Raw genomic sequence first — 26476 nt, forward strand, 5'->3', positions numbered from 1 at the left:
TAAACTAGGTCGAATGATGAAACTGCCAATAATCTAAATTGGTAATTTCATATGGTTCAATTTAAAATCTCCACATAATGTTCTTCTGGTGACTATCACCATAATTCTAATATGGTTGTACACTGTCCTCAGTCAAAAATGAGAAATCTAGGGGCACCTGGGTGGCTCAGTCGTTAAGCGTCTGCCTTCGGCTCAGGTCATGATCCCAGGGTCCTGGGATTGAGCCCCACATCAGGTTCCACGCTCAGCGGGAAGCCTGCTTCTCCCTCTCCCACTCCCTCTGCTTGTGTTCCCTCTCTCGCTGTGTCTCTCTGTCAAATTAAAAAAAAAAAAAAAAGAGAGAAATCTAGGGGCGCCTGGGTGGCTCAGTCGTTAAGCGTCTGCCTTCGGCTCAGGTCATGATCCCAGGGTCCTGGGATTGAGCCCCACATCAGGTTCCACGCTCAGCGGGAAGCCTGCTTCTCCCTCTCCCACTCCCTCTGCTTGTGTTCCCTCTCTCGCTGTGTCTCTCTGTCAAATTAAAAAAAAAAAAAAAAAAAAGAGAAATCTAGGGGCACCTGGGTGGCTCAGGTGGTTAAGAGTCTGCCTTCCACTCAGGTCATGATCCCAGAGTCTTGGGATCGAGCTCCACACTGGGCTCCCTGCTCAGCAGGGAGCCTGCTTCTCCCTCTCCCCCTGCCCCTCTCACAGCTTGTTCTGTCAAATGAATAAATAAAAATCTTTAAAAAAATGAGAAATCTAACTCTAATTTCACATTAAAGATAAAAGAAAAGATGATCTATTTTCAGTTTGTACTTTTCTAAAGTCAGAGGCTTTTAGTTATTAACCATCAAAAATCAATCACTTGACAATCTTATTGGCAGGTCATTTTTTGAGCAATATTTATCTTTTTCTATTTTATTATCTGAGAAACACATGAATAAAATTATGTTTATCTGCAAAGGTGTTGAATATCTTTCAGAAGTCTATATTCTTAAAGCCGAAGAGAAGTAGAAGTTTTGTAGTCGGAATTTCTGATTTCAAAATGAAGAGAAGAAACTGATGCACAGAATCTTGTCAACAAAAATTAAGTCCAACCAATCTAAGAGAGTCAGCAGTTCATTCAGTAAGTCATTTCTAGACATTGTTTTGAAAGAAGCTTTGCTCAGACAGATGATTAGCTACTATTTCTCCACCTCCAGTTTAATCTAGTCACATGTAGGTTTGGGATTCCACAGCTCTAACATGACTGAAAACCAGTGATAAGTCTAATGTTTTATTTCATGTAAGAGTCCAACTACCTCAGGCAAAGAAAGGATTCAAACAGGGAACACTGGTAATCTACAGTAAGCCACCATGTTAGCTATGGAGGACACCCGATGCACCTTAACCAAGAATGGAAAATAGGATTCAATTTCTATTATTAACTATTTTAAACAAAATCATTTACTACTATAATCTCCCTTGCAGTAACATAACAAGAACTACACAGCGCCCAAGGAAGTAAATTACAAATAGAGCAGACTAGCTATGATGACAAGAGGGAATAGAAAGTATGTATTTTTTAGTGCTTTGAAGAGATTTTTTTAAAAAAATTATCAGCCTAACAAAACTCATCCTCCCACTTTTCACACATAATTGATAATTCCCATCAACTCTGATTAAGATTAACAAGGTCAGGAATCTCCACTTAGCTTGATACCAAAAATTATCTTGAAAAAGCAGTTTGTATCATTAGATTGTTTTAACCTTTGTAAAGAGAAGTGATACCTGTGAATGACTATAACTCAGTAAACAAAAAGAAAAAAAATCTACAAAGTCAGGATTTATTGTCACAGAAACAGTTACAGAATACTTAAAGATTAAGCTTCGGAGTTTTTTCATAGTGGTATTCAAATGAGTCGTAACTTCTGAGACCCAGTAACTACTGTAACTGTTAACAATCTGGACCAAAACTACATTCTAACCAAAAATATTATCTACCAAGATTTTCACCAAGAGAACTTAAAAAGTTTTGGCTCCTTTCCCTTCCCTTGCTTTCCTCCTTTGGAAGTAAGTTGACTAATAAAAGGGAGAGAAACTGGCTGAGAAGCAAAGGTTAAAAGACAATTAATCAAGATAAACTTAACTTTTTATTGTTGGGAATGACCTCAATTAGTCACAACATCCAAGTAGTTTCAGTTTAAAGTTACATCTATTTACTTTTAGGATTTCTGCAGCAAAAAGACTGTTAAATTTTGGAGTCAAAAGACAAGGATTTACATCTATTATGGCCTAAGTGACCTCATGCAAGTTCTTTGAACTCAAGTGCCCTGTTATCTGTAAAATAATATCTCCTTCACTAAGCTATTAAAAAAGTTAAATGAGATTATGGAAATAAAAAGTTCTCAGTAAATCACCATGCAAATTCTACTTGTTGATGCTATTTAAATAACAGAAAGGCAACACAACCTTATTTCATCTCTTACCATCCCTAGCAGAAGTTAAAAAAAAAAGGGGGGGAAAGGAAAGTTATGACTAAGCACAGAAAACTCTCTGGGGGAACACTTTAAAATTATTAAAGGGATGAAACTGAAAAGGCTTTATTTAAACTTCCATCAGAAGGGGCAAAATTATAAGTAATTTTTATTGTACATGTGTGTTTTAGTATTTTTCACATAAAATGTGCATTCTCAGATTCCTGCAATTAAACTATATGTATATACCTATATTGTGAAGTAAAATAAACAGAAGATACCATGGAAAACCGTCCGTATTTTTCTGTTTTCCAATCTTGTACAATGTGAACGTATGACCTTTTTAAAAGTTTGTTTTTAAAATCACAAAATATAATGAGTAAACATGTATCTTTGTACTTCAGAGAGTTTTGAAAAGCCCAATCCACAAAGTCCAACACCCACCACAAAGTACAACTTTTTACTCTGGTCACCTTTATTCTGGTAAGGGAGCTAATAGACAAAAAGCAAAACTCCCCTCAGAGGGTGCCAAGTGATCTGAACAGAGAAGAACCCTGCTTAAGGGCTGTTCATGGCTCACATTACTCTCAGGATATTATTTGACTTCCGGATATTTGTTTTTTTCCTCTATCCATAAAATAAGCTTAAATTATTTTTGAGTAAAGAACAGAGAGAACACTTTGGTATCTATGGTATAAGTTCTTTTCTGCCTGCTAATTATCTGAGTATCAATATAAACAGAAGCAATGATAGGATCTAGTGAAAGGATCTTCGGGAAATGTGAGAAATCAAACGGACAAAATAAATGAAGTTTATGTGCTTTAACTTTAAATTGGCATTTTAATCAAAGCCGATTTTTTAAAAAGGGTCTGAAAATAAGCCCAACCTCCAGAAAGCTGGGAAAAGGGAAGAAAAGGAAACATTTACCTGAGGCATCTCCAACTTTAAAATCACTGTCATCTGAACTATCATAATCGAGAGCTTCTAGCAGAGAAGCTGCCAAAGGCTTCACCTGCCTCCTCTTGGAGCTGCGATCCACTGTTAAGAGAAAAACATTACATCGTCATTAATAATCACGCCAAGCACAGAGGACAGCTGCGATGCTAAGGGAAGCTACAGATGACCTCGTGCAGGGAATCTGTCTAACTCAGTTCTCTGCAAAAAGTGTAGGAAGCTTGCTTGGGTGGGCACACGGGCTGGGGAGGGCTGGCCAGCAGCAGAGGCGGCTCCAGGCTGGGGTGTGGCAAAGGCGAACCTAGGCCAACCAAAATCGAAGCTGACCCCCATAACATCCTCTTATGTTTCTGCGACTCGTTCATAATCCCTCCGACACGGAGACAGTCAACAGAAAGAAAACGCTAAGCCCAGGTAATGAAAGAAGCCTTGTTCATTCCCGCAGACTGTGGAAGGGAAGCGCCCACGAAAGGTCCAGCTTCCAGCAGAACCTGCCACCCCCACCCTGCTCCCACAGGCCTGACTTCTAGAAGGGCTGAAATGCACCTTTCTCCCGGCGGAGGCCTCCAACACACTTACTAAGGAATCCGTGAGGTGGTCGTTTGGAGGAGACCTAGAGAGAGGCTGCGAGAGCCTTGGCAGCGCTGAAGTTGGGACTGATACCGCGGGAACAAATCCGAAAGATGCTACTTAAAATCGGCGGCGCCTCCGACCGGGCCCGGGCGCCTAGAAAGCAGCGCTGAGGTCCCCTCCCGCCCCCCACCCCGCCCCCTAGTCCTCGCCGAACCGGCCCCGGCCGCTCGCGCCCCTTCCCACGGCGCTCCAGTGCCAGAGGCTCCCTCAGGCCCCGGCAGCTCTGGGGAGTTAATTTCCTCCGTTAAAACTGTTAGAAAAAAATAAAAGAAAGAAAAACTTTATTAGCCTGCACCAGAAACAACAAAAGACCCAGAATTTTCAAAGTCCGAGGTCGTCTGCCTGAAACAATAGAGAAAGCAACGACCCGGATACAGCTCGGAAGAGAAGGAAGTGAAAACACACGGCAAAGCGGGCCCCTAAGAGCCGCAAGAGGCCTGAGCGCGTGCGCCAGAGTTGCAGGCGCTCTCTGTCTCTCCTGCAGGAGGAGCCGAACAGAGCCGAGCGAGAACCGAGAGAGCGCCGAGCGGAGCCGAGTAGTGACGAGCGGGAGCAGAGAGCCCTCCCAGGCCCTGAGCGGTTCTTCCCACAAATCGCTGAGGCTCCACCCCCCGCCCAAATCCGTGGGAGGCCAGTGTTTGTTCCTGGTGTTTGTTTCTTAAGGAGTTACTGGGAGTACACTTTACAGAGAGAGGCGTTGCTAGCTTAAGTTACTACCAAAGACATAAATAATACGGATAGCAACGTTCTACCTGCTGCCTCTGCAAATTGCATGGCTTCAAATACCTTGGAACGTGCGAGTATTTATTTCTTGAAAGAGGGAAATGTGAGAATCGCATTAGACTTTGATTGCTGCTTTGAAAATTACAACTGTGGGACACCTGGGTGGCTCAGTCGTTAAGCGTCTGCCTTCGGCTCAGGTCATGATCCCAGGGTCCTGGGATCGAGCCCCACATCGGGCTCCTTGCTCGGTGGGAAGCCTGCTTCTCTGTCTCCCACTCCCCCTGCTTGTGTTCCCGCTCTTGCTGTGTCGCTCTCTATCAAATAAATAAATAAAATCTTAAAAAAAAAAAAGATTACAACTGTAAGAGAGGGAAAAAAGCATTAATTTAGTTATATTAATTAACTATTAGTACAAGGAGTGTACTGTGGGTAGTCATTTTCATATAAATGAAACACAGTATTTAATTTTACTAAGAGAATACATCTAGGGGAAAATATTCCATTTCACAAGTATATCGTGTATTACCTCAGGATGTGTGTCCACATGAATGTGAAATAATGCCTTGCATTAACTTAGGAAATTTAATTTTTAAGATGAATTTTTAAAACCATAAAAACTCAGGTCAGTATGTACAACTGGGTATGGCAGTCCTTCAACAGTTTCAAACACCCCATTTATTTACATACAGGTTAAATACTTTTTAAATTATATTAAAATATTAGAATCTGACTAGTATTAAAATTCAAAAATTTATATATCAAGAACTGAGAAAGATTTGGATGAAGTTGATTCAGTTCATTAGTTTATTCCACACATAAACATGGAGTGGCAGTGTTTGTAACATGGGAAAATAAATGCGTAGGAATCAAATCATATAATGCCTTAGTGAAGCTTACACTTTAAAGAAACGTCTTAGATTATTTTGTGAACTGGAATTGAATTTTATAATATTAAATTTGACAAAATAGTAAATATTTACTACAAAATAGTATAATTTTGGAATGATTACATGGAGGCTGGACGGCCTGCAAGATAGTTCTCTTCCCTTCCAGAACTTAGGGTACAGATAAGGATACAAACAGGTAAGACAATTGCTGTATATTGTGAGACAGGCTACCAGAGAAAGAGTACACATGCTAAGAGGAGAGAAGGCACTCAGGGAAGGCTTCCTAGAGAAAGTGATAGAGCCAAACATAGTCTGAACTGACCTGAGAAAGGGAGAAAAGGAGACAGAAGTGTTCCAGACCAAGGAAAGGTCATGTGCAAATGCTCAGGGCTAAGAAGGATTGGCTAGTTAAATTCCCCAAAAGCTGGACTACTTCTAATGTCCCAGGACATTCCACCATAACAGTAGTTGTACAAATTATATTGCAACCTCATCTTTCTGTGTTCCTTATCCCTGCTAAAAATGTAAACTCCTCCAATCTCTAAGAATCTCTAGTCCCCTGAACCACACTACCACTGCTATGTGCCCCCTCAAACCGTTCTACAGTGCTGTAGAAACTTAAATTCCAAAATTTTACAACCTTCTTAGTAAACCCTCTTCCTTTTCAATGACCATTCATGCACTTCCTTGTCTAAAATGGAAAGTGACCCTGCAGCCCTCTCAACTGGAGGCCACTCAGCCTCCCACACCTCATTTTCTCAAGATCCAGAGGTGGCATCGAATCCTTAATATTCCCCACTGGCCTTCAGACCTGTTATTCCTCCAGTTAAAAGCCTAGCAACTTAATTGACCAGCTCCACTTCAGGAACTTAATTTCCATTCTATTTCAAACATGAACCATACTAAGGATTGTTTTACTTCTGAAGTTAGAGAACCAAACATTCCACTCTCCTAGATTCATTGGGAGGAATTATGCTGAATTATCTAAAAGGGAAAAGACACTCCAAAAGCTAGCATTCAAGTTTCTATAAGAGAAATTCCTAGAAATAGATTGTCTTTTTTTTTCTTCAAAGATTTTATTAAAGGTCTTTTACATGGCAAAATCCAGACTCCAGATCCAGCTGCCAAGGAGACCCTGTTATCCTGTGGGTACTGGCTGCAGCATGGCAGGCCACCCTGGATTCCCACCCTTCTGTTCCAAGACGGGGGTGGTAGGCAATATCTCATCTTTGGGTTCCACAATGCTCACATGACCAAGCAGGGGCTTCTTAGGGCCAATCTTGCCACGTGAGTCCCCAGGAAGCATGATCTTCACTTTGATGCCTCGGCAGTATCAACATAGTAGTTAATAGGGTCCCCACTGTGACTCATCAGGCCATGCATAAACATCATGGATTTAGGAGTTTCCCGGACACCAAGATCTCACAGGCTTTGGCTCCACCCTTCATGATGAACCGCAGCACGCTATAGCAAACGCTCTGCCCAGCAAGTCCTCCTAGGAGTTTGCATTGGAGACACTCTGCCCTAGTAATAGCACACAGACCTCTTGTGGCCACCTTTTCAGTTGAAAGTTCTACACTGTCCTCAGAGAAATCAAACCTCTTCTGAACCACAAGGGTCAATTCCCATATCTGCTGGCCCTTCTCACCAAGAACATTCTGTGTTCTGGTGGCCAAGATAATGATTTTTGTCCTGGTCGGTGTAATTCAGACCTCAATCCCAGAGTAGCCATCTTCAGTCAGGTCCTGAGTGAGAAACTCGTTCAGTTCAGTTTTAAAGATGCCATTGGCAACAAACTTCCTCTTCTTGGAAATCTGCACCACCGTCTTGCTGCCATGGGCCACTGACAGAAATAGATTTTCTGAATAAAAAAATATAAACACATTTATATTTAATAAACATTGCCTAATTGCTCTCTAAAAATAGGCTGTACTAATATATATTATGACCAAGAGTGCATGAGAATTCGTTCCAAACACCTGGCCATTGAGTATTAAAAATCATTTTTTTTTAACTTTTAATTTCTAAGTAGTTTTAGATTTATGAAAGAATGCACCAATAATACTGTTTGTATATACTCCTCACCCTGCTTCCACTAATGTCAATATTTTGCATAACCATGTTACATTTACAAAACTAAGAAATTAACATTAGTACAATATTATTAATTAAACCAGAAACTTTATTTGGATTTTACTAGTTCTCTCACTAATGTCCTCTTCTGTTCCAAGATCCAATCCAGAGGACCATGTTGCATTTAAATTAGCAATCTTTTTAACCTTTGTAATACATGAGTTAAAAGAAAAAAAAGACAAAAAGGAAGGAAGGAAAGAAACGGAGAAAGAGAGAAAAAAAATTTTAAATAGCGAATTGCTTTTTTGATTTGTATTTAATAAATGCGGAAGAAATTGCTAGTTGTTTCCCAATACCTATTATCCTTGTCTTCAAAAATAAAAGCCCCAGGGGCGCCTGGATGGCTCAGTCGTTAAGCGTCTGCCTTCAGCTCAGGTCATGATCTCAGGGTCCTGGCAACGAGCCTCTCATCCGGCTCCCTGCTCAGCAGGTAGCCTGCTTCTCCCTCTCCCACTCCCCCTGCTTGTGTTCCCTCTCTTGCTGAGTCTCTGTCAAGTAAATAAATAAAAATCTTTTTAAAATAAATAAATAAATAAAAGCCCCAAATTTTAACTAGACACAAGTTTTTCTCTTTTTTGAAAAGATTTTATTTATTTATTTATCTGAGAGAGAGAAAAAGCTGGGAGAGGGGGAGGGGAGGAGCCCAGAGCCCAGCACAGGGCCCAATCTGGGCTTAATCTGATGACCCTGAGATCATGGCCTGAGCCACCCAGGTGCCCCACTAGACACAAGTTTTTCAAGAATAGCAACTATAGGGGCGCCTGGGTGGCTCAGTCGTTAAGTGTCTGCCTTCGGCTCAGGTCATGATTCCAGGGTCCTGGGATTGAGCCCCACATCAGGTTCCCTGCTCAGCAGGAAGCCTGCTTCTCCCTCTCCCACTCCCTCTGCTTGTGTTCTCTGTCTCGCTGTGTGTCTCTCTGTCAAATAAATAAATAAAATCTTAAAAAAAAAAATAGAGACTACATTTTCTAACTTTCTCGAAGTTATATGTGGTTACATAATTAAGTTCTGGCCAATGGGATGCTAGCTGAAAAGGTATGTACAATTTCCTCACTTTTCTGCCCTCTTTTTTTTTTTTTTCCCTAATCATTGTGGTTAGAACTTCCAGTACACTGTTGAATAAAAGTAGTAAGGGTACAATTCCTTGTCTTGTTCTTGATCTTAGAAAGAAAGCTTTCAATCTTTCACTGTTTTAGTCTGATGTTACCTGTGGGTTTTCATAGATGCTTTTATTTCATAAAAGAATAACTTCTTTTCTGTTTCTAGTTTGCTGATTGTTTTCATTTTGAAAGAGTTTTGAGTTTTATTAAATGCTTTTTCTGTATATATCGGAACAATCATGTGTTTTTTTTATACTTTTGTAATTTTGTCAGTATGGTGTAGCACATTGATTTTCATGTTGAACCAACCTTGCATTACTGGTACAAATTCCATTTAGTCATGGTGTATATGTTACTGGATTCAGTTTTGCTAGTATTTTGTTGAGTATTATTGCTTGTATGTTCATAAGAGATGTTGCTTTGCTACTATTTTTCTGTCATATAAAGAATCTTCATTGTTTATGAACTGCTATATTAGCATCTCCTATAATATTTTTCTATGTGTCTTGAAGGCACATATTATAAATTACTGTGAGCATTCTTAACTCAGAAAAATTTGAATCTCCTAATGATATGCCATCTTCTTGTTAAAATACTTGTGTTATATAATCCCGCATGCTTTTCTTTTTATTCTCTATTCGATTCAAGGTATCCATGCATTAGTACACATATTAGGAGAATAATTATTTCCTAATAGTTGCAACCACAGACAGCCTTAATGTAGTATTTTGTCAAAGAATACTCTTAATGTTCACAATTCTCTCCAACTAATCAAGCTGAACATGACTGTACAAGTATCATCAACAACAAGTATAAAAAGCAGATTTATATTTAGATATGGTCCTTCAAACTACTCCTACAAAAAGTGGTGAAGTAAGCGGCGTAGTGTTGTATGGACACTTGCTATATGAAAAAGAATCAAACTGAAAAAAGACAGCAAACAGAGTCTGCAGACCTGAATTTGAGTCCAAGCTTTGCCACTGAATTTCTGTTTGACCTTCAAAAGGCAATTTGAACTCTTTGAGCCTCTGATTCTTCATTTAGAATCTGGGCATGATAATAATAACCTCTCTAGTTAAATGAGAAGTTTTAAGAAGCAGATGACAAAGGACTCTATCTCCAAAATTACTCCAGAAAAATGGGAGGAAAAAAAAAACAAAACAAAACCCAAGAACATGCAATGCAGATAATGACGTAAAAAGAAGAGAGAAAAAAAGTTATAATTAAATATGAATAATTATTGATAATGAAATTGTGAAATTTAATACAATTATTAAGCAAGGATAGGTAACCAGAAGAGCCATAATTCTAAAAGATTATAACCAAATCCAAGAGATTTGGAGGTAAAAAGATGGGAAGCATGGGGAAAGTAAAATAAGAGAAATGAAAACAAAAATTGAATTGTCTTATATGGTTCAAGGGAGAAGCTGTAGATCCTGATTAATTTTTTTAATCCAGGAAAGTACAAATCAGTTTGTTATAAATCTAAGGATAATATATCTGGTTCACAAAGGGTAGTTGAACACATGAATTACCTTTCTACCCTCCCCAAATTTCACTGAAGTCACATAATAAATATAAAAATAGAAATAAGACCATAAAACCATAGTACTGTTATAAACCAAGGAGGAGTGTCACCAACAAACTTTTGAAGGCTATTGAGGAATTTTGATAGTTACAGAGGTAGGCTCAGATTGCCAACCAAACCCATCAAACTAAGAAGCTAATAATTTCATCCAGGTGAAAAAGGAGTTACTAAAGTGAGATTTTCCTACAAAGTGCCTGCATATCCCTCAGATAAGAGATAATAAGGCCTGTAAAAAGGGCCAAGACTAGGACAACAGTCTGGATGATTCATTAAAAGGAAAAAGTCACACAACAATCCTGTTTTCAGCTTTCTCTCTGAAAAAAAGTTCAAGTTCAGTTCTATTAAGTGGGAAGTCTGACTCCAGAAATTTTCAGAATGGGCACTAGGTTATAAGAGAACGAATGATAGTGAGCCCAGTGACGATCAACTGCCACAAGAAATAGAAAAATCTAGCATTATAAACTACTCATAAGCCATAAAGTACAGCCTACTCGTTCACATGCACCCTCCCGTACCACCAACCTTCTTCCCACCCACTATAACCATTGAAGCAAGGATGTCTATAAGCAGAACCTGCATTCATTATTTGCCAGGTGAACAGGGCTTCTTATTTAGGCAAGGTATATAAATTTTGGCTACCAATACCATGCAATCCATGTAAAAAGACATATATAGGCAACCAAGTTTCATTAAATATTAAAGTAAAACTAACAACATGAGAGGAACTAAAGTTTTAAAAATCTTTAAAACAATTATATAATTCAGATATATCAGGGCTCCTATGTACATCATGAGAATTTAGAAGGTAAAAGGGAGGCCAAGACCATCTACTTTTAGCTGCAGCAGCACCAAAACAAGCTCCATAAACTGTGAAGGTAGAATCCACATTCTGGCATCTACTCACTAGCTTCAAAGGTATAAGGTTATGTTGGAGGAACAGTTCTGGAAAAGGTTAGCGGCAATAGCTGCACTCATTTTCTGACTTCTAGATCACAGCTACAAGTGTATGATCTTCAAACTAAAAGTCTCATTGGATCCCTGACTTTCATTCCTCCAGCCTTTCAAATGACTTCATATGCACCAACTTTCTTTTCAGCATAACATACTTAGAGTGGTTTCTGTTTCCTCTACTGAAACCTTGTCTGATACAGTGTTTAGTGCAGAAAGGTGTTCAGAAAATAAATAAATAAAATCTCAAAATGGGAATTTAAGATTTATTATTTAACTTGGTGTGGGTCAAAAGACAGTGGTGATTTTATTACCAGTGGAAAATAAGATATTGGCAACCCAAGGCATGCATGATAAAAGAGTTACTTATATTAATTATCACATGTGATCACCTGGAATAAGGTGCCTGTTGAAGGCCAGCTTTTTGTAGCAAGTATTTGTTTTGATAGAATGCTAAGATGAAAACAAGAAATATTTAACTGCCTTGGAACCAGCACAAGCCAGCAGCTAGCCATCATTTACAATCCTTTAAGGATATTCCCTGCAGAGAGTCCATAGCTCATATTATCTCGCCATAATTAATATTTTCAGAGGGGCGCCTGGGTGGCTCAGTCGTTAAGCGTCTGCCTTTAGCTCAGGTCATGATCCCAGGATCCTGGGATTGAGCCCTGCATCGGGCTCCCTGCTCAGCGGGAAGCCTGCTTCTCCCTCTCCCACTCCCCCTGCTTGCGTTCCCTCTCTAGCTGTGTGTCTCTCTCTGTCAAATAAATAAATAAAATCTTTAAAAAAAAATAATATCTTCAGAGATATTCAAGAGAAAACAATATTGATGAAGAAAAGATTGTGCTCAAATTTCTGAACTTCAAGAGAATTCTAAATGTTCCTTTAGAGAAAAGACAGAATATCTACAAAGGAATAGGAATCAGGTTCAAGTCAGAATTCTTAACTACAACTTTGGATGTCTGCGAACTTCTAAAATTCTTTCAATGTTGGGGTACCTGGATGGCTCAGTTGTTGGGCATCTGCCTTCAGCTGAGGTCATGATCCCAGCATCCTGGGATCGAGCCCCACATCAGGCTCCCTGCTCAGCGGGAAGCCTGCTTCTCCCTCTCCCACTCCCCCTGCTTGTGTTCCCTCTCTTGCCGTGTCTTTCTCTGTCAAGTAAATAAATAAAATCTTAAAAATAAATAAATAAATAAATAAATAAATAAATAAATAAATAAATAAATAAATAAATAAAATTCTTTCAATGTTTTGTAATAAAGGGTTCACTGATAATCATCCTTTTCAAATTATGTAAAATATACTGACTACAGTATTTTCTTCAAGTATTTAGGCAGCAAAAATCTACTCTAGTATTACATGAATAAAATCTTTCTACATATTTAACAAATGAATAATATTGAAAAGAATTTCAGTTAGTTTCTCACAGCTAGTATGTATATATAGTACAAAAATTTTAAATGCACAAAAGAGTATCATGAAAATAAATTATCATCTTATCTTTGTACCTTAGCCAGTCAATCATCTCTCTTGATATAACAAGATTACTTTTTTAGAAAAGGTGCTTGGGGTGCCTGGGTGGCTCAGTTGGTTAAACATCTGACTATTGGTTTTGGCTCAGGTCATGATCTGCTAGAGACTGACCCCATTAGAGTCTGCTTCCTCTTTCCCTCTCCCTCTGTCCTTCCCCCTGGTCTGCTCTCTCTCTCACTAAAATAAATAAATAAACCTTTAAAAAACTAAAAACTAAAAAACTTGCTTAGCTCAGGGCGTAGTTTTTATAATGGCTTTATTGAGATATAATTCCCATACCATAAAACTTACCCTTTTGTGGTGTAAAATTCAGTTTTTAGCATATTCAAAAGTTGTACAATGATTACCACTATCTAATTCGAGAACATTTACTTACACCAGAAAGAAATCTCATACTCATTAGCAGTTACTTCACATTTCCCCTATTCCTAGTCCCTGGCAATCAATAATTGACTTTCTGTCTCTATGGATTTGCCTATTGTAGATATTTCATATAAATGCAATAAAAATGTCGGTCTCATGTGTCTGGATTCTTTAATCAAGCACAGTGTGTTCATGATTCATTCACATAGTAACATAGCTTTTTTATTTTTATTTATTTATTTATTTATTTTATTTTTTTTTTTTTAAGATTTTATTTATCCATTTGACAGAAAGACAAAGCGAGAGAAGGAACACAAGCAGGGGGAGTGGGAGAGGGAGAAGCAGGCCTCCCGCTGAGCAGGGAGCCCAATGTGGGGCTTGATCCCAGAACCCTGGGATCATGACCTGAGCCGAAGGCAGACGCTTAATGACTGAACCACCCAGGAGCGCCATAACTTAGCTTTTTTATTTTTATTTTTATTTATTTATTTATTTTTAAAAGATTTTATTTATTTATTTGACAGAGAGAGAGACAGCGAGAGAGGGAACACAAGCAGGGGGAGTGGGAGAGGGAGAAGCAGGCTTCCCGCCGAGCAGGGAGCCCAATGTGGGGCTCGATTCCAGGACCCTGGGATCATGACCTGAGCTGAAGGCAGACGCTTAACAACTGAGCCACCCAGGCGACCCATAACTTAGCTTTTTAAAAACTAACATGATACCGTGAAATTTTATCAGTATTTGTTCTGTATGAAGAAAAAATAAAAGTAAGAGGTGAGTACTTCAATATTTGCTATAATAGCTGTTTATTAGACAGATCTCTTAGACAAGCTAAGGTATTTAATTATTTTTCGGTGCATATGAATGGCAGTCTTAGGAGCTGTGTTTCACAAGGGGCAAGTCCCAAGAAAGCAAAGCAGATGGGCAAAGACAGCATCAGTGAAGCAACATCATAAAATGTACAATATTGGATGTTAGACAAATAAGATTAGTAGAGACAAGTTTCATGTCATCAACTCAAAAGCTGCAGAGAAGCTTTCAAACAAACAAAAATGCACAAATGACACCTTCTGTTCTTTTTTTTAATCCATCAGATCTTTAAGTGACAATCATAAGCAAACTCCCTAACATTGTTCTAAATCTAAACAATTCAGTTTAAAGAAATTATTGGAAAATATAACAGAGAAAAGTGAAAAATAAACAAATGTACAGATCAAAGGATCATCAAGAAGCAAACATCTTTCCAAACACCACGTAAAGGGGCACCTGGGTGGCTCAGCCAGTTAAGTGTCTGCCTATTTTAAAATTTTATATAAATAGACTCACACAATGTTGTTTTGTTTCTGATTTCTTTGAACAATTTGTTTTTGTAAGAATCATTTATGTTGTTGTGTGTACTTGTAGTTCATTTGCAATATGGAATCACATGCTTGAATCTACTACATTTATTTATTTATTTGCCCTTGATAAACATTTTTGCTCTTTCCAGTTCAAAGCTATTATAAATAATGATTCTATATGCATTCTTGTTTGTGTCTCTCGATGCACATAAGCACACATTACTGTTGGGTTTATATTTCAGAGTGAAATTACTGGATCGTATAATATTCAAATATTCAATTTTGGTACAAAAAGTGAAGCAGATTTTCAAAGTGTAGTAAATTTATACTCTCATCAGCAATGTATTTAGGTCTGTTTTTCTTCTCTTCTATAGGATACTTAACGAGAGTTTTGCATCTTTAGTTTGATATCCTACATCAGATTTGAAACAATCTTTGTTATTATTTTATTATTTTTTTTTAAGATTTTATTTATTTATTTATTTATTTGACAGAGAGAGACACAGCAAGAGAGGGAACACAAGCAGGGGGAGTGGGAGAGGGAGAAGCAGGCCCCCCACGGAGCAGGGAGCCCGATGCAGGACCCGATCCCAGGACCCCGGACCATGACCTGAGCCGAAGGCAGACGCTTAATGACTGAGCTACCCAGGCACCCTGAAACAATCTTTGTTATTATATCTCCATTTTTTTTGCCTTAAAATCTTAGTCTTCTTCAGGACTTCAATTTCATGTATCTTGGATGCTCTCTATCACGTATGTCTCTTGCACTATCTCCATTTTGCTTAACAGTTACTTCTTTATTCTTTTCCTCTTGCATTTTACTATAAGTAGCAAGGAGAAACGAGGCTGTACCTTTAACACTTTACTTGGAAATCTCCTCAGCTAAATATCCAAATTCATCATTGACAAGTTCTACTTTATACCCAACAAAAGGACACAATTTAGCCAAGTTGTCTGCCACTTACAACAAAGATCACCTTTCTTCCAATGGCCAGTAACATTGGCCTCATTTCTTTCTGTCACCAGAAGCACCTTTAATATTTATAATTCTACCAATATTCTATTCATGACAATATGAGTATTCTCTAAGATGACAGAAGCTTTCTCTACTGTGTTCTCATTTCCAACAGAACCATCATCAGAACTGCCTTTGATGTCTATATTTCTATGAATTGTCTCTTCAAGGCAATCTAGGATTTTTCTATCATGCACTTCAAAATTCTTCCAGCCGCTACCCCATTACCCAATTCCAAAGGAATTTCCTCTTTTTTAGGTATTTGTTATAGGAGCAACTCACTTCTGGTACCAAAATCTGCCTAAGTTTTTGAAGTTTACCACAAAAATTATTATAATTGGATGGCTTAAAACAGTAGGAATTTATTTTCTCACAGTTCTGGGGGTCAGAAATCTGAAATCAAGGTGTTGACAGGGCCACAATTCCTCCAAAAACTGTAGGGGAGAATCTTTCCCTGCCTCTTCCAGTTCCTAGTGGCTCCCGGTGTTCCTGGGCTTGTGGTAGTATAACTCCAATCTGTGTCTCTGTTTTAACATGGACTTCTGTGTGTGTCTATGTCTTCCCTTCTTTTCTTATAAGAAAATCAGTCATTGGATTTAGGGCCTATTCTAATTAAGTATGACCTTAACTAATTCTAATTAAGTATGACCTTAACTAATTACATCTACAATGACCCTAATTCCAAATAACTTCACATTCTGAGGTTCCAGGTGTTCACAAATGTCAGTGGACATTATTCAACCCTCCACACTCTTCAATGTCTTTGAACAGAAAAAGTCTGCATTGTCTGAATGATGTAATCTGCCAACTAAAATCAACTAATTTTAACTAATATTTCACTAGGGCCCCACATTTTGAGGGATCTGATATTTCTTTGATGAAACTGTTATTAGACTGGTTGGAATTAAAGGAAATATGCGTGGACTCTTCTTGTCAAATTTTATTATGAGGTTAATGCTTATTTTGTAATGTGAATTTTGAAGCTTCCTTTTTCAAAGATATGGGACAAATTTAATAGCATGAGAATTATCTATACCTTGAAGGTTTGGTAGGTATTATGGACTGAATGATCGTGTGCCCCCCCACCTTTATATGTTGAAGCCCTACCCTGCAATATGACAGTATTTGGAGATAGGGCCTTTGAGAGGTAATTAGGTGTAGATGAGATCATGAGGGTGGAGTCCCCATGATGGGATTAGTATCTTCATAAGAAAAAGAGAGGCCAGAGCTCTCTCTCTCTCTCTGCCAAGTGAGGATGGCCTCCATCTGCAAGCCCAGAAGAGGGTTCTCACTAGGGACCAAGTCTGCTGGCACCTTAATTTTGGACCAGTGAATGCTTTCCATATCTATAGCTGTTATGAAAAACCAACAAAAGTAATTTGCTTTCTGTAGATGAGTAACACACTTTGACTGTCTTACCTTATGGATACATCAACTCTGCAGCCCTATTACAGGTTCCCAGATCATCTCTATTCCACAGAAATTCATTTTGGTCAGTTACATTGATGGCATCATGGTAACTGGACCTAGTAAGAAAGAAGTAACAACTACTTAGGACATAGGTAAGCCAGATGGTAGGAGGTAAATCTGACCAAAAATCAGGTTTCTGCCACCTCAGTGAAATTTCTAGGGTTCCAGTGGTCTGGGACATGTCAACATAGCTCTTTGAAAGTAAAGGACAGATTATTGCATTTGGCTCCTCTTATCACAAAGATGCTTTCTACTCTGTGGGCCTCTTTGAATTTTGGAGGCAACAATTACCTCATCTGTGTATGCTACCCTGATCCATTTACTGAGCAACCTGAAAAGTTGCTAGTTTTGGGCAAGGTCCTGCAACAGGTCTGGGCTCCCATGCAAATTGTTTTTTTTTTTTTTTTTTTTAGATTTTATTTATTTGTCAGAGAGAGAGAGAGAGCTCTTGCTCAAGAGCAGGGGGAGGGGCAGAGGGAGAAGCAGGCTCTCCACTGAGCAAGGAACCCGATGCAGGACTTGATCCCAGGACCCTGGGATCACAACCCGAGTCAAAGGCAGATGCCTAACCGACTGAGCCACCCAGGCATCCCCCATGCAAATTGTTCTTAACCTGAGATATATAACCTAGCAGATCTGTTGGTGCTGGAAGCAAATTACCATGTTACCTCAGTTATCTATCATGAACTGGGTCTTATCTGACGAACAAAGCTATAAGATTGAATATACACTGCAGCATTTCACCACCAAATGGAAACCATCACCAGATGGATTTGAGCAGGTCCTGAAAGCCTAAGTTGCATGCCCATGTTCAATACTCCCCTCTCAACCTGAACCTATGGTATGGAGCATTGCCTATGGCCAATTAACTAAGAAAGATATATTTGAGCCTGTTTTACAGATGGTTCTGTATAAAATGCTATCAATATTCCAAAGTAGACAGCTGTAGCACTATAATCCCACTCTGGATTGACTCTGAAGGGCAGCAATGAGAGACAATATGGAAGTGGTTCTTACCTTCTGTAGTGATCCACCAGTAAAATTATGACTTACCATCCCTGCAACTGTAGCTTTGCTGGTCTGGAAGTCATAATTTCAAGGAAAGAAAACTCTATTACTCTATTAGCTTGGGTGGTTGATTTTGATTAGCAAGGGGAAATTGGAATTCTACAATTCAATGAAGGCAAGGAGGAATATGTCTGTAAGGCATGGAGCATCTCTTAGTTTTCCTTTTCTTGTCAAATTCCTCCTTTAGGTTCCATATTCTTGAACTAGATTTATATCTAATTCCGTGACAAAGGGTTCTAGAAATAAGGTCTCTCTGTCCTCATGGGTTCCACCTGTCCCCACAGGTTCTAATATATCTTTGCTTCTGACTTCATGTTCCTCTTCCCTTACTGCCTCCCCTGTTGACTTCAGACTGCAATAAGATATTGCTCCCACAATTGCATAATGTCAATTCCTTGTAATAAATTCCTTATTATGTATGTATATTTCCTAGAAGATCTGTTTCTCTGGCTAAACCCTGACTGGTATAAAATATTTATCTGCCTCCATTTCTGACTTGATCTAACTTTGCTGTTCTGATTCCTCCTTCCTGGCCAGGTCCCCATTTTGTTCATGTTCTTTAGGATTTTAGCATTAACGCTCTTCTCTCATTACACTTTCTTTCACACATATTCTTCATGGACAAGCTCATCAGTTCCCAATAATTGTCACTTATATCCCCTTTCCTCTTAAATTGTACCTCTAGACCAAACTTCTCTCTGAGCTGAAGAGTGATGTTTTGCCAGCCTTCAGAACATCTCTAATTGGATATTTTGAAGGTATATCAGACTTAACATTTCCAAAGATGAATTTATATTCTTGATCTTGGTTGGGACACTATATATCGAGTAGCCTAACTCATATATCAGTGTCTATTGTAGCACTTATCAGAAAGCTTTGTAATAATGATACCCCCACTAGACTTGAAGATGTTGAAGAAAGACAGCAACGTGTTATTCTTCTTATCCTAAGCACTCAGCATGAGGAGCAATATATAGTGGGCACTTAATATATGTTTAATGAAGGAATGGGTGAATGAATGGATTCATAGAGAAGACAAATTTCAGAGAGATAATAAATAACAACAGAAGAGTAATTTCTTCAACAAATTTCTAATTTGAAGATCTAGGTGTATGGTATAATTTTCCAAAAATTGTAAATATGCAGTTTTCCTAAAATATTGTTTAACCATAAGGTTTCAGTGAAAATGAGTGTATTTCAAATTGTTAGATTTTGGGGGTTCCTGGGTGGCTTAGCCGGTTAAATGTCAAGACTCTTGATTTCAGCTCAGGTCATGATCTCAGGGTTGTGGGATCCAGCCCCAGTTAGGCTCCACACTCAGCTGGCAGTCGGCTTGAGATTCTCTCCTTCTCCCTCTACCCCTCTACCTGCTTGTGTGCTCTATCGCTTTCAAATAAATAAATAAATCTTAAATAAATAAATAAGCAAAGTTTCTTTGCTTTTTAGTATTCATTGAATTTTGTACATAAAGTTCTTCAGGTATTTAATTTAAATTAATGACAGTATGTGAAGCTTTGAGATTTACAACAGTGGAAGTAAACTTTCACAGACGAAAATATGTTCTAATTTTTCGAATAGAAATTTTATAATTAAATACAGCTTATGCTAAGTAACCATAATACTAGTGGAAGAACATATTTATTTTTAGATTAAGGATAGCTGCAGAATCTTCATTAACAAGTGAAGGTATAATTTGTATTTGCGTTATCAGAAAAACAACTACAGTTGTCAATATATCTGCTAGAAAAATAATTAAATGCCCAAATGCAAACAGTAAAACATAAGATTCTGCCTTCAGTTGCATTATCATATTCCACGGCTCACTTATCAAATTATTCCTCTCTAAAGAAGCCATTTCTTTACTGTCACACATTAATAACAACACATAATCACTATACCTTCCAGAATTTTCTAGGCTTGAATTTTCAGAGAAACTCTGCAAGAGAAATCACCTTTGGGGTGTGCTATTGATATACTCTTAGTTTTTAGACCTATTCATAGTACAACTTACATTTAATTTAGAAAACTCCTATTTATACATTTTTGTATTTTAAAATTATTCACAAAATTAAATCAAACAATGGAACAAGAAATCTAGAGGATACAAGTCTCAGAGTAAAATGGTAAAAAACAGCTCCAATTAATTTATTAAGATATTATTGCAGGATTTTTTTTCCCCCGCCTGGTGCCAGCGGTTCTTGGTCATGCTGCTTCGAAGAATGAAGAGGTAGACCAGACAGGGTGGTGGGCAACAAAGTAAGGTTTATTGAGCGATAGCAAAGTGATAGTACAAAGCTCCTGAGGAGGGAGGGGACCTGGAAGGGGTTGCTGCAGTTTTTTTCTTTTTTTGAAGATTTTATTTATTTGAGAGAGAGAGAGAGAGAGGATGAGAGGGAGAGAGATCATGAGCAGGAGGGAGGGGTAGAGGGAGAAGCCGACTCCCCCAGAGCAGGGAGCTGGACATAGGACTCAATCCCAGGACTCTCGGATCATGACTTGAGCCGAAGGCAGATGCTTAACCGACTGAGCCACCCAAGTGCCGGCTACGGGGAGTTTCTAAGTCTAGGGGTTTTTATGGGTTTTGTTAGCGGGCTGTTTTAATCTGATTAACCCTCCCTTTCCTGTCATCCAATCAGATTTTTGTCACCTATCTATAATATGGGAAAGGGTGGAGGACTCCTTCCAGCATAGTGTAAAATCCTTTTAAGGGTGGTTTTCTCTTAGGGTGGGGGCCCCTTGTCCCTGCCTGCCTACCTTCCAACTATCCTTCATCATTATGTCTTGTAGTTGTTTTATCCTGTGTTTAGACACAAAGCTTTTATGAATCCTCACTACCTAAAGGATCAAGTTACAAATCTAAAATTCTCAAAAATCTGGGTTAACCTTTTCTGGTTCATTTTCTAGAACCCCTCCCTATGCAATCTAAGCTTCCAACACACTGAATTCATCTCAATTTCTTATACATATTATGCACTTACACTATGAACTTTTCTTTCTTCCGCCTTATTTCACCCATATGGAATGCAAATCTTCCTCTTTTTTGGCCTGATCATTCCACAAAGATCATAGTCTTCATTAAGTTCTTCATAGGCCCCAAAGTCTTATTTCCTTCTGTTTTTTTTTTTTTTTTTTAAGATTTTATTTATTTATTCATGACAGAGAGAGAGAGAGAGGCAGAGGGAGAAGCAGGCTCCCAAGGAGCAGGGAGCCCGATGCGGGACTCAATCCCAAGACCCTGAGATCATGACCTGAGCCGTAGGCAGACGCTTAACCATCTGAGCCACCCAGGCGCCCTTATTTCCTTCTGTTTTATCAGTATTTTTACTTTTGCATGCTTATTGCTCAGATCAAGTCATCTGACAAAGCTTATCAACAGGGAAATAAAAGACAATCTTTTCCCCGTAAGGACATTAAATATTTGTGATCAAAAAGACAATCTACCACAGTGGCCCTTCTGATTACAATCATTCAGATCTTTCTCCTTTCCTCTTTCACCCTCCTCACCAAGGGAAATTACCTAAAAGTCCTATACTGTCATTATTTCCAACTCAAAGCCCATGATCTATGAGTGATGCTGTAGTCTCTGTTCTAGGTATGTCTCCTCTTAATTTGGAGTCCTATGAAATAGGCAAGTTAAGTAATTTGCCCCACAACACACAAAATGCAGTGGTGGAACAGGGACTGGATAACCACCATGATCCCATTCAGAAAAAGAAAGAATGGGAGGCACACACCGGTCCTGAAATCTCACAAAGTAGAAGTTGCTGCTGACTGAAAGTGCGGAATATTGAGTAGGTCCTGAATTTGCTATTTGGAGGTTAGTTCTAGTCTGGTCTTCTCTGTGGCTCCTGTTTCACCTTTTGGGAAGTCTTGCCCTAGATCTATCTAAAGGGGGCATTAGAGAATAGGCTCTTGGGCGCCTGGGTGGCTCAGATGGTTAACCGTCTGCCTACGGCTCATGATCTCAGTGTCCTGGGATACAGTCCCATGTCCTGCTCTCTGCTCAGCAGGGAATCTGCCTCTCCCTCTGTGCTCATGTGCTCTCTCTCTCTAAGAAATAAATCAATAAAATATTTTTAAAAAAGAGAGAGGAATAGGCTCTCCTTGGAGGATGAGTATATCTCTCAACCTGCTTTTCATCTCCAGAACACTGGGAGTCCAAGTGTCATTTTACATCTCAATTAGTCACAGTGTCTTTAACCAAATCTGATTTTTTTTTTTAAATCAGTACTTAGTCTATGTTTCTTTTATTTGATTCCAGTCAACTCTATCCATCAATGGCTATACTCACATTTCTTTTTAGTGTATACCTTTAGTATACCTCCTTCTTTCTTGAGATTTAATTTTAGTCACCTTGATCCTGCCAGGCTTTGGTGAGAGAGCTACACCCTTATCTCTTTGTCCAGACTTTCAAATTGTTTAGTTGAGAGACTTTACTAAGACACCTTAATTTATTGAGATGTTTCAATAAACGTGTGATGGCTACATTCATGATTGGGTCACTATCTTGAGATTTTTAATTGATCTTTTTGATTAAACATCAATCTCCATTTTATCTTGTACAGCTGAAGATAAGTATCAGCCATATCTTCTAACTCCGCAAGTCTCTAAATTTCTGGATGCTCCATTCCCTGTCATTGAAGCTTGCAAACGGACCAATTATTTTCTGAGTCCATCTCTATATTGTATTACCTTGTCAACTCTTGCCAATAGTAGCGGACACGTGCAGCTTACATACCCTTTGCCTGCCATTTCACTGAAACCTATCAATTTATGAGGGACATTAACTGCCTTCCACTGAGAACAATTTCATCAAATGTTCCAACACTGTATAACATAATTGCTATCCTTCCAGCTTCTGGTAACAGTTATCTTGTGACCTGTTGCTGGGACCTGAATCCAATGCCAGATATTTTAGGATTTTTATTATGGTAATATACCACCACACTTTCAGTGCCAAATTCTTTATTAGAGTAAGCTAAGTTAGGCTGCAGTAACAAACCACTCTTAAATCTGGTGACTTACAGCAATAAAGGCTTATTTCTAATTCTCAATACATGTTCATTGTAGGTCAACAATGTCTCTGCTCCAAGTAATTTTCACCCTGACACCCAAACCTCTATCTAGAACACTGCTGATCTTGTGGCAAAGAGAAAATAAAAAACATGGCACATATCGGATATTAAAGCTTCTGCTTGTGCATGACACAGGTTACGTTTCACATTTCATTTGCTAATAAATCAAGTCATCTTATCAAGCCTGACATGGAGGCAAGTGAGTGATAATCCCCTTCCAGGGGCAGGCAACAGGTATTTGTATACAATATAATCTACCACACATACAAAAACCACTTCTAAAGCTAAAATGTATTTTTACAATATGCATCCTCTACTATGGCTTCTTTTCCTTGATTGTCTCTTCTATTCTTCCAATCCCTTCTTAAAATATAGGTCACAGACTCTTTCCCCTAACTTTAATTGCATAATTCAAACTTTTATAATTTGACATTCTGGTTAATATTTAATGAAATTTATATTCTGCAACCCTGCTTTGTTAACATTTCCAAAGGCATCACTTGACTACCTGTATTATTCTTACTGCTAGAAATTAGGTAAATAACCAAAAGGTAAGCCTTTGGATTTTACTTTCTTATCAACAGTGATATTCCTGTATACCTAATCACTTATTTTAGTATCATTTGTTATCATTAAAAATATTACTAGAAGAAATCTTCCTTCTAATTTCTTTACTTTCACCTGCACTTACTGCTGTTAGGTTTCTGTGTTCACTTTTAAGTATTTTCCATGATCTTTGTGCTGATTTTTAAAAATATAGCCACATTCCTCACCATCATCTGTAAAGTCAATGTCAGAGTCCTTTACAACCTCCCTGATCTCATTTTCTTCTCTCCTTTGATATGGCTCGGCCACACTGGCCTTGGGTTTTGTTTTGTTTTTCAATCTCAAAACCATTTCTCTTGAAAACAGAACATTCTTCACCTATATTGTCACCAGGTTACCACCTTATTTAAGTGTGGTAACCTTAATTTATTTAGATATTATGGCTAAATTTATTTATTTACCTCCTCAGAGGGACCTTCCTTATCTACTTTCACTTAAGTAATCTTTTCTCCACTCCCGCATGTCCTTCTCTCATTATCATATTTTATTGGTTTATCATGATCTAAAGTTATCTTGTTTATTTATGTGTGTATTCCCAACTTCCATGTAATCTCCATTAGGATAGAACAATGTTTGCATTCACTGCTTTCTCCCAAGTTAGAACAGGGCCTGGTGCTGAGTAGGTACTTAATGCAAGATTTACTGAATGAGTTATAAAGACACCATCTTTCCAAGCTTCATGATATATCATCTTAATAATCACCACTTATTTATTTTTTATTTCTTGCTGAACTTACCTCCTCTTCCAAACATTGCATGTTGGAATTCCTCACCTCCATGTCTTTTGTCTCTCTTACCTTCTACCTTCTCTCCCTAAGCAATCTCATTCAGTCATATGGCTTCATTTCCCATGAATAAACTGAGTCCCAACTATATTTTTCTAGTCTAGATCTCTCTTCTGCCCTTACAGAGCTCTACTTGTATTTTACATAAATACATATCCCATCATTCTCTATTGTTTCTTCTCTCAGTAATTGGCATCAACATCCAAACAGCCGGTCAAAACTGAACCTCTGAAATTATCCTGGGCTTCTTCTCCTCACTTCCTCACATTCCACCAATGTCTGGAATCCTTTCTACATCATCACATTGCCCACACTAGTCCAATCTACTATTATCTCTCCCAAGGACTACTACAGTGCCCCATGACCCGTCTACTCCCCTTTCATGCTTATGTCCTCTAATCCATTATTCATAGACAAAGCAATCATTTACAACCACAGCAACTTTTTTTTTGTTTTATAACTTACTAATGCTCTCAGCATAAAACCCTTGATGTGTAAGTGGTCACTGGCCCAGTAGATCTGATCCCCACCCTGCTCTCCCTTCAAGTTGCAACCATACCAGACCTCCTTCAGCTCTTCAAAGGGATCTCTCCAGTTTCAGCCTGTCACACTTACTACCACTATTTTGTACACCTGCGTCACCCGTTCTGACTTGGTTAATGTTTACTTCTCCTTTAGGTCTAACGTTGCTTTTTCGGAGGAGCCTTTTCCTAGTCTTTGCAGTCCCAGTCACTGGTGTGATGATTCGATTAATGCTTTACGTAGGAGATTGGAGAGGGTTCAGATTGTCGGGAGACCCCTGAAGCCTGTCCCATGTTACGACTTTCAGATTAAAAAAAATAATAAAAACAACAGATAAATGAAAATTGTGTTAGAATACTATAAGGTATGTGTAAGCACAGGAGCACTCAAAACACATTTTTTTTTTTTTTTAAGATTTTATTTATTTATTCATGAGAGACAGAGAGAGACAGAGGCAGAGGGAGAAGCAGGCTCCCAAGGAGCAGAGAGCCCGATGCGGGACTCGATCCCAGGATGCTGGGATCATGACCTGAGCCGAAGGCAGACGCTTAACCATCTGAGCCACCCAGGCGCCCTCAAAACACATTTTAAGAACGCAATTTTGGGGGCGCCTGGGGGGCTCAGTTGGTCAGGCGTCTGCCTTTGGCTCAGGTCATGATCCCGGAGTCCTAGGATCGAGTCCCCCATCGGGCTCCCCGCTCAGCGGGGAGCCTGCTTCTCCCTCTGACCCTCTCTCCTCTCATGCCGTTTCTCTCTCGCTCGCTCTTAAATAAATAAGTAAATAAATAAATAAATAAAACCTTTAAAAAAATGCAATTTTGGGTCCCGGGACAGGGTACAAGGGTATGGCACTGAACATTAAATCCAGAGCCCGGACCTGGGGATATAGAGATCACGTTGAGAGGCCATCTTCAAGTCATTTACTAGTTTTTAACTTCTGCCCATAAGCGACAGTCTAAGACAGGAAGCAGCTGCAGTCCTCTTAAACCGCAGTCGCTGACCTTAGTAGCAAGAGACTCGACCCGCTGTCCAGGCGACAGACGCTCAGCAGCCGTAGGTGCCGCGCAGCTCCCTCAGCGCCCGTCACCGCCGGCAAGCGCGCGCCCAGCACGCGCGCCCTCAGCGCCTTAGAGCGCGCGGACAGGCTTGCAGGCGCCTCCCAAGAAGACCCACCCATTCCATTTCTCAACGCGAGTCCTCCCGAGAAAGTGCCTGTCTAGTCAATCCAAGTGTTCCAGTTTCGACGCAAAAATTTACCGGTCAGAAGCATATATAGGACAGGAATGAGAATGTTTCGC

The 26476-nt window shown here is 39.0% G+C and overlaps 1 protein-coding gene and 1 pseudogene across 18 annotated transcripts in view; both read right to left on the reverse strand.

The window, feature by feature from the left end:
• The window catches only part of PHF14 (PHD finger protein 14), a 222114-nt gene extending 217573 nt beyond the window's left edge, over window positions 1–4541 (reverse strand). For 3 of the 17 annotated variants that reach the window (XR_010406515.1, XM_064575213.1, XM_064575217.1), the window contains exons 1-2: window positions 3969–4527; window positions 3363–3473 (exon numbers count right to left, since the gene is read on the reverse strand). Coding sequence is in view for 14 of the 17 variants with exons in the window: in XM_064575213.1 (XP_064431283.1) it covers window positions 3363–3473; window position 3969 (112 nt within the window). In the remaining 3 variants the exon portion in view is untranslated. Of the gene's footprint in view, window positions 1–3362; window positions 3474–3968 lie in introns of all 17 variants that reach the window. The other 14 variants (XR_010406513.1, XM_064575215.1, XR_010406514.1 and 11 more) reach the window with 9 other exon arrangements.
• A 985-nt stretch (window positions 4542–5526) lies between these two features.
• Window positions 5527–26369, reverse strand: LOC123835532 (small ribosomal subunit protein uS3-like; annotated as a pseudogene). Its single transcript, XR_010406516.1, has 3 exons — window positions 26180–26369; window positions 17072–17178; window positions 5527–7493 (listed from the first exon to the last, which is right to left on the reverse strand). The product of XR_010406516.1 is annotated as a small ribosomal subunit protein uS3-like (transcript).
• Window positions 26370–26476: the final 107 nt, after the last annotated feature.

The sequence above is a fragment of the Mirounga angustirostris genome, unplaced genomic scaffold, assembly GCF_029215605.1.
Source record: "Mirounga angustirostris isolate CCGP_5_RB_7025 unplaced genomic scaffold, mMirAng1.0.hap1 SCAF_12, whole genome shotgun sequence".
NCBI classification, from domain to species: Eukaryota; Metazoa; Chordata; class Mammalia; order Carnivora; family Phocidae; genus Mirounga; species Mirounga angustirostris.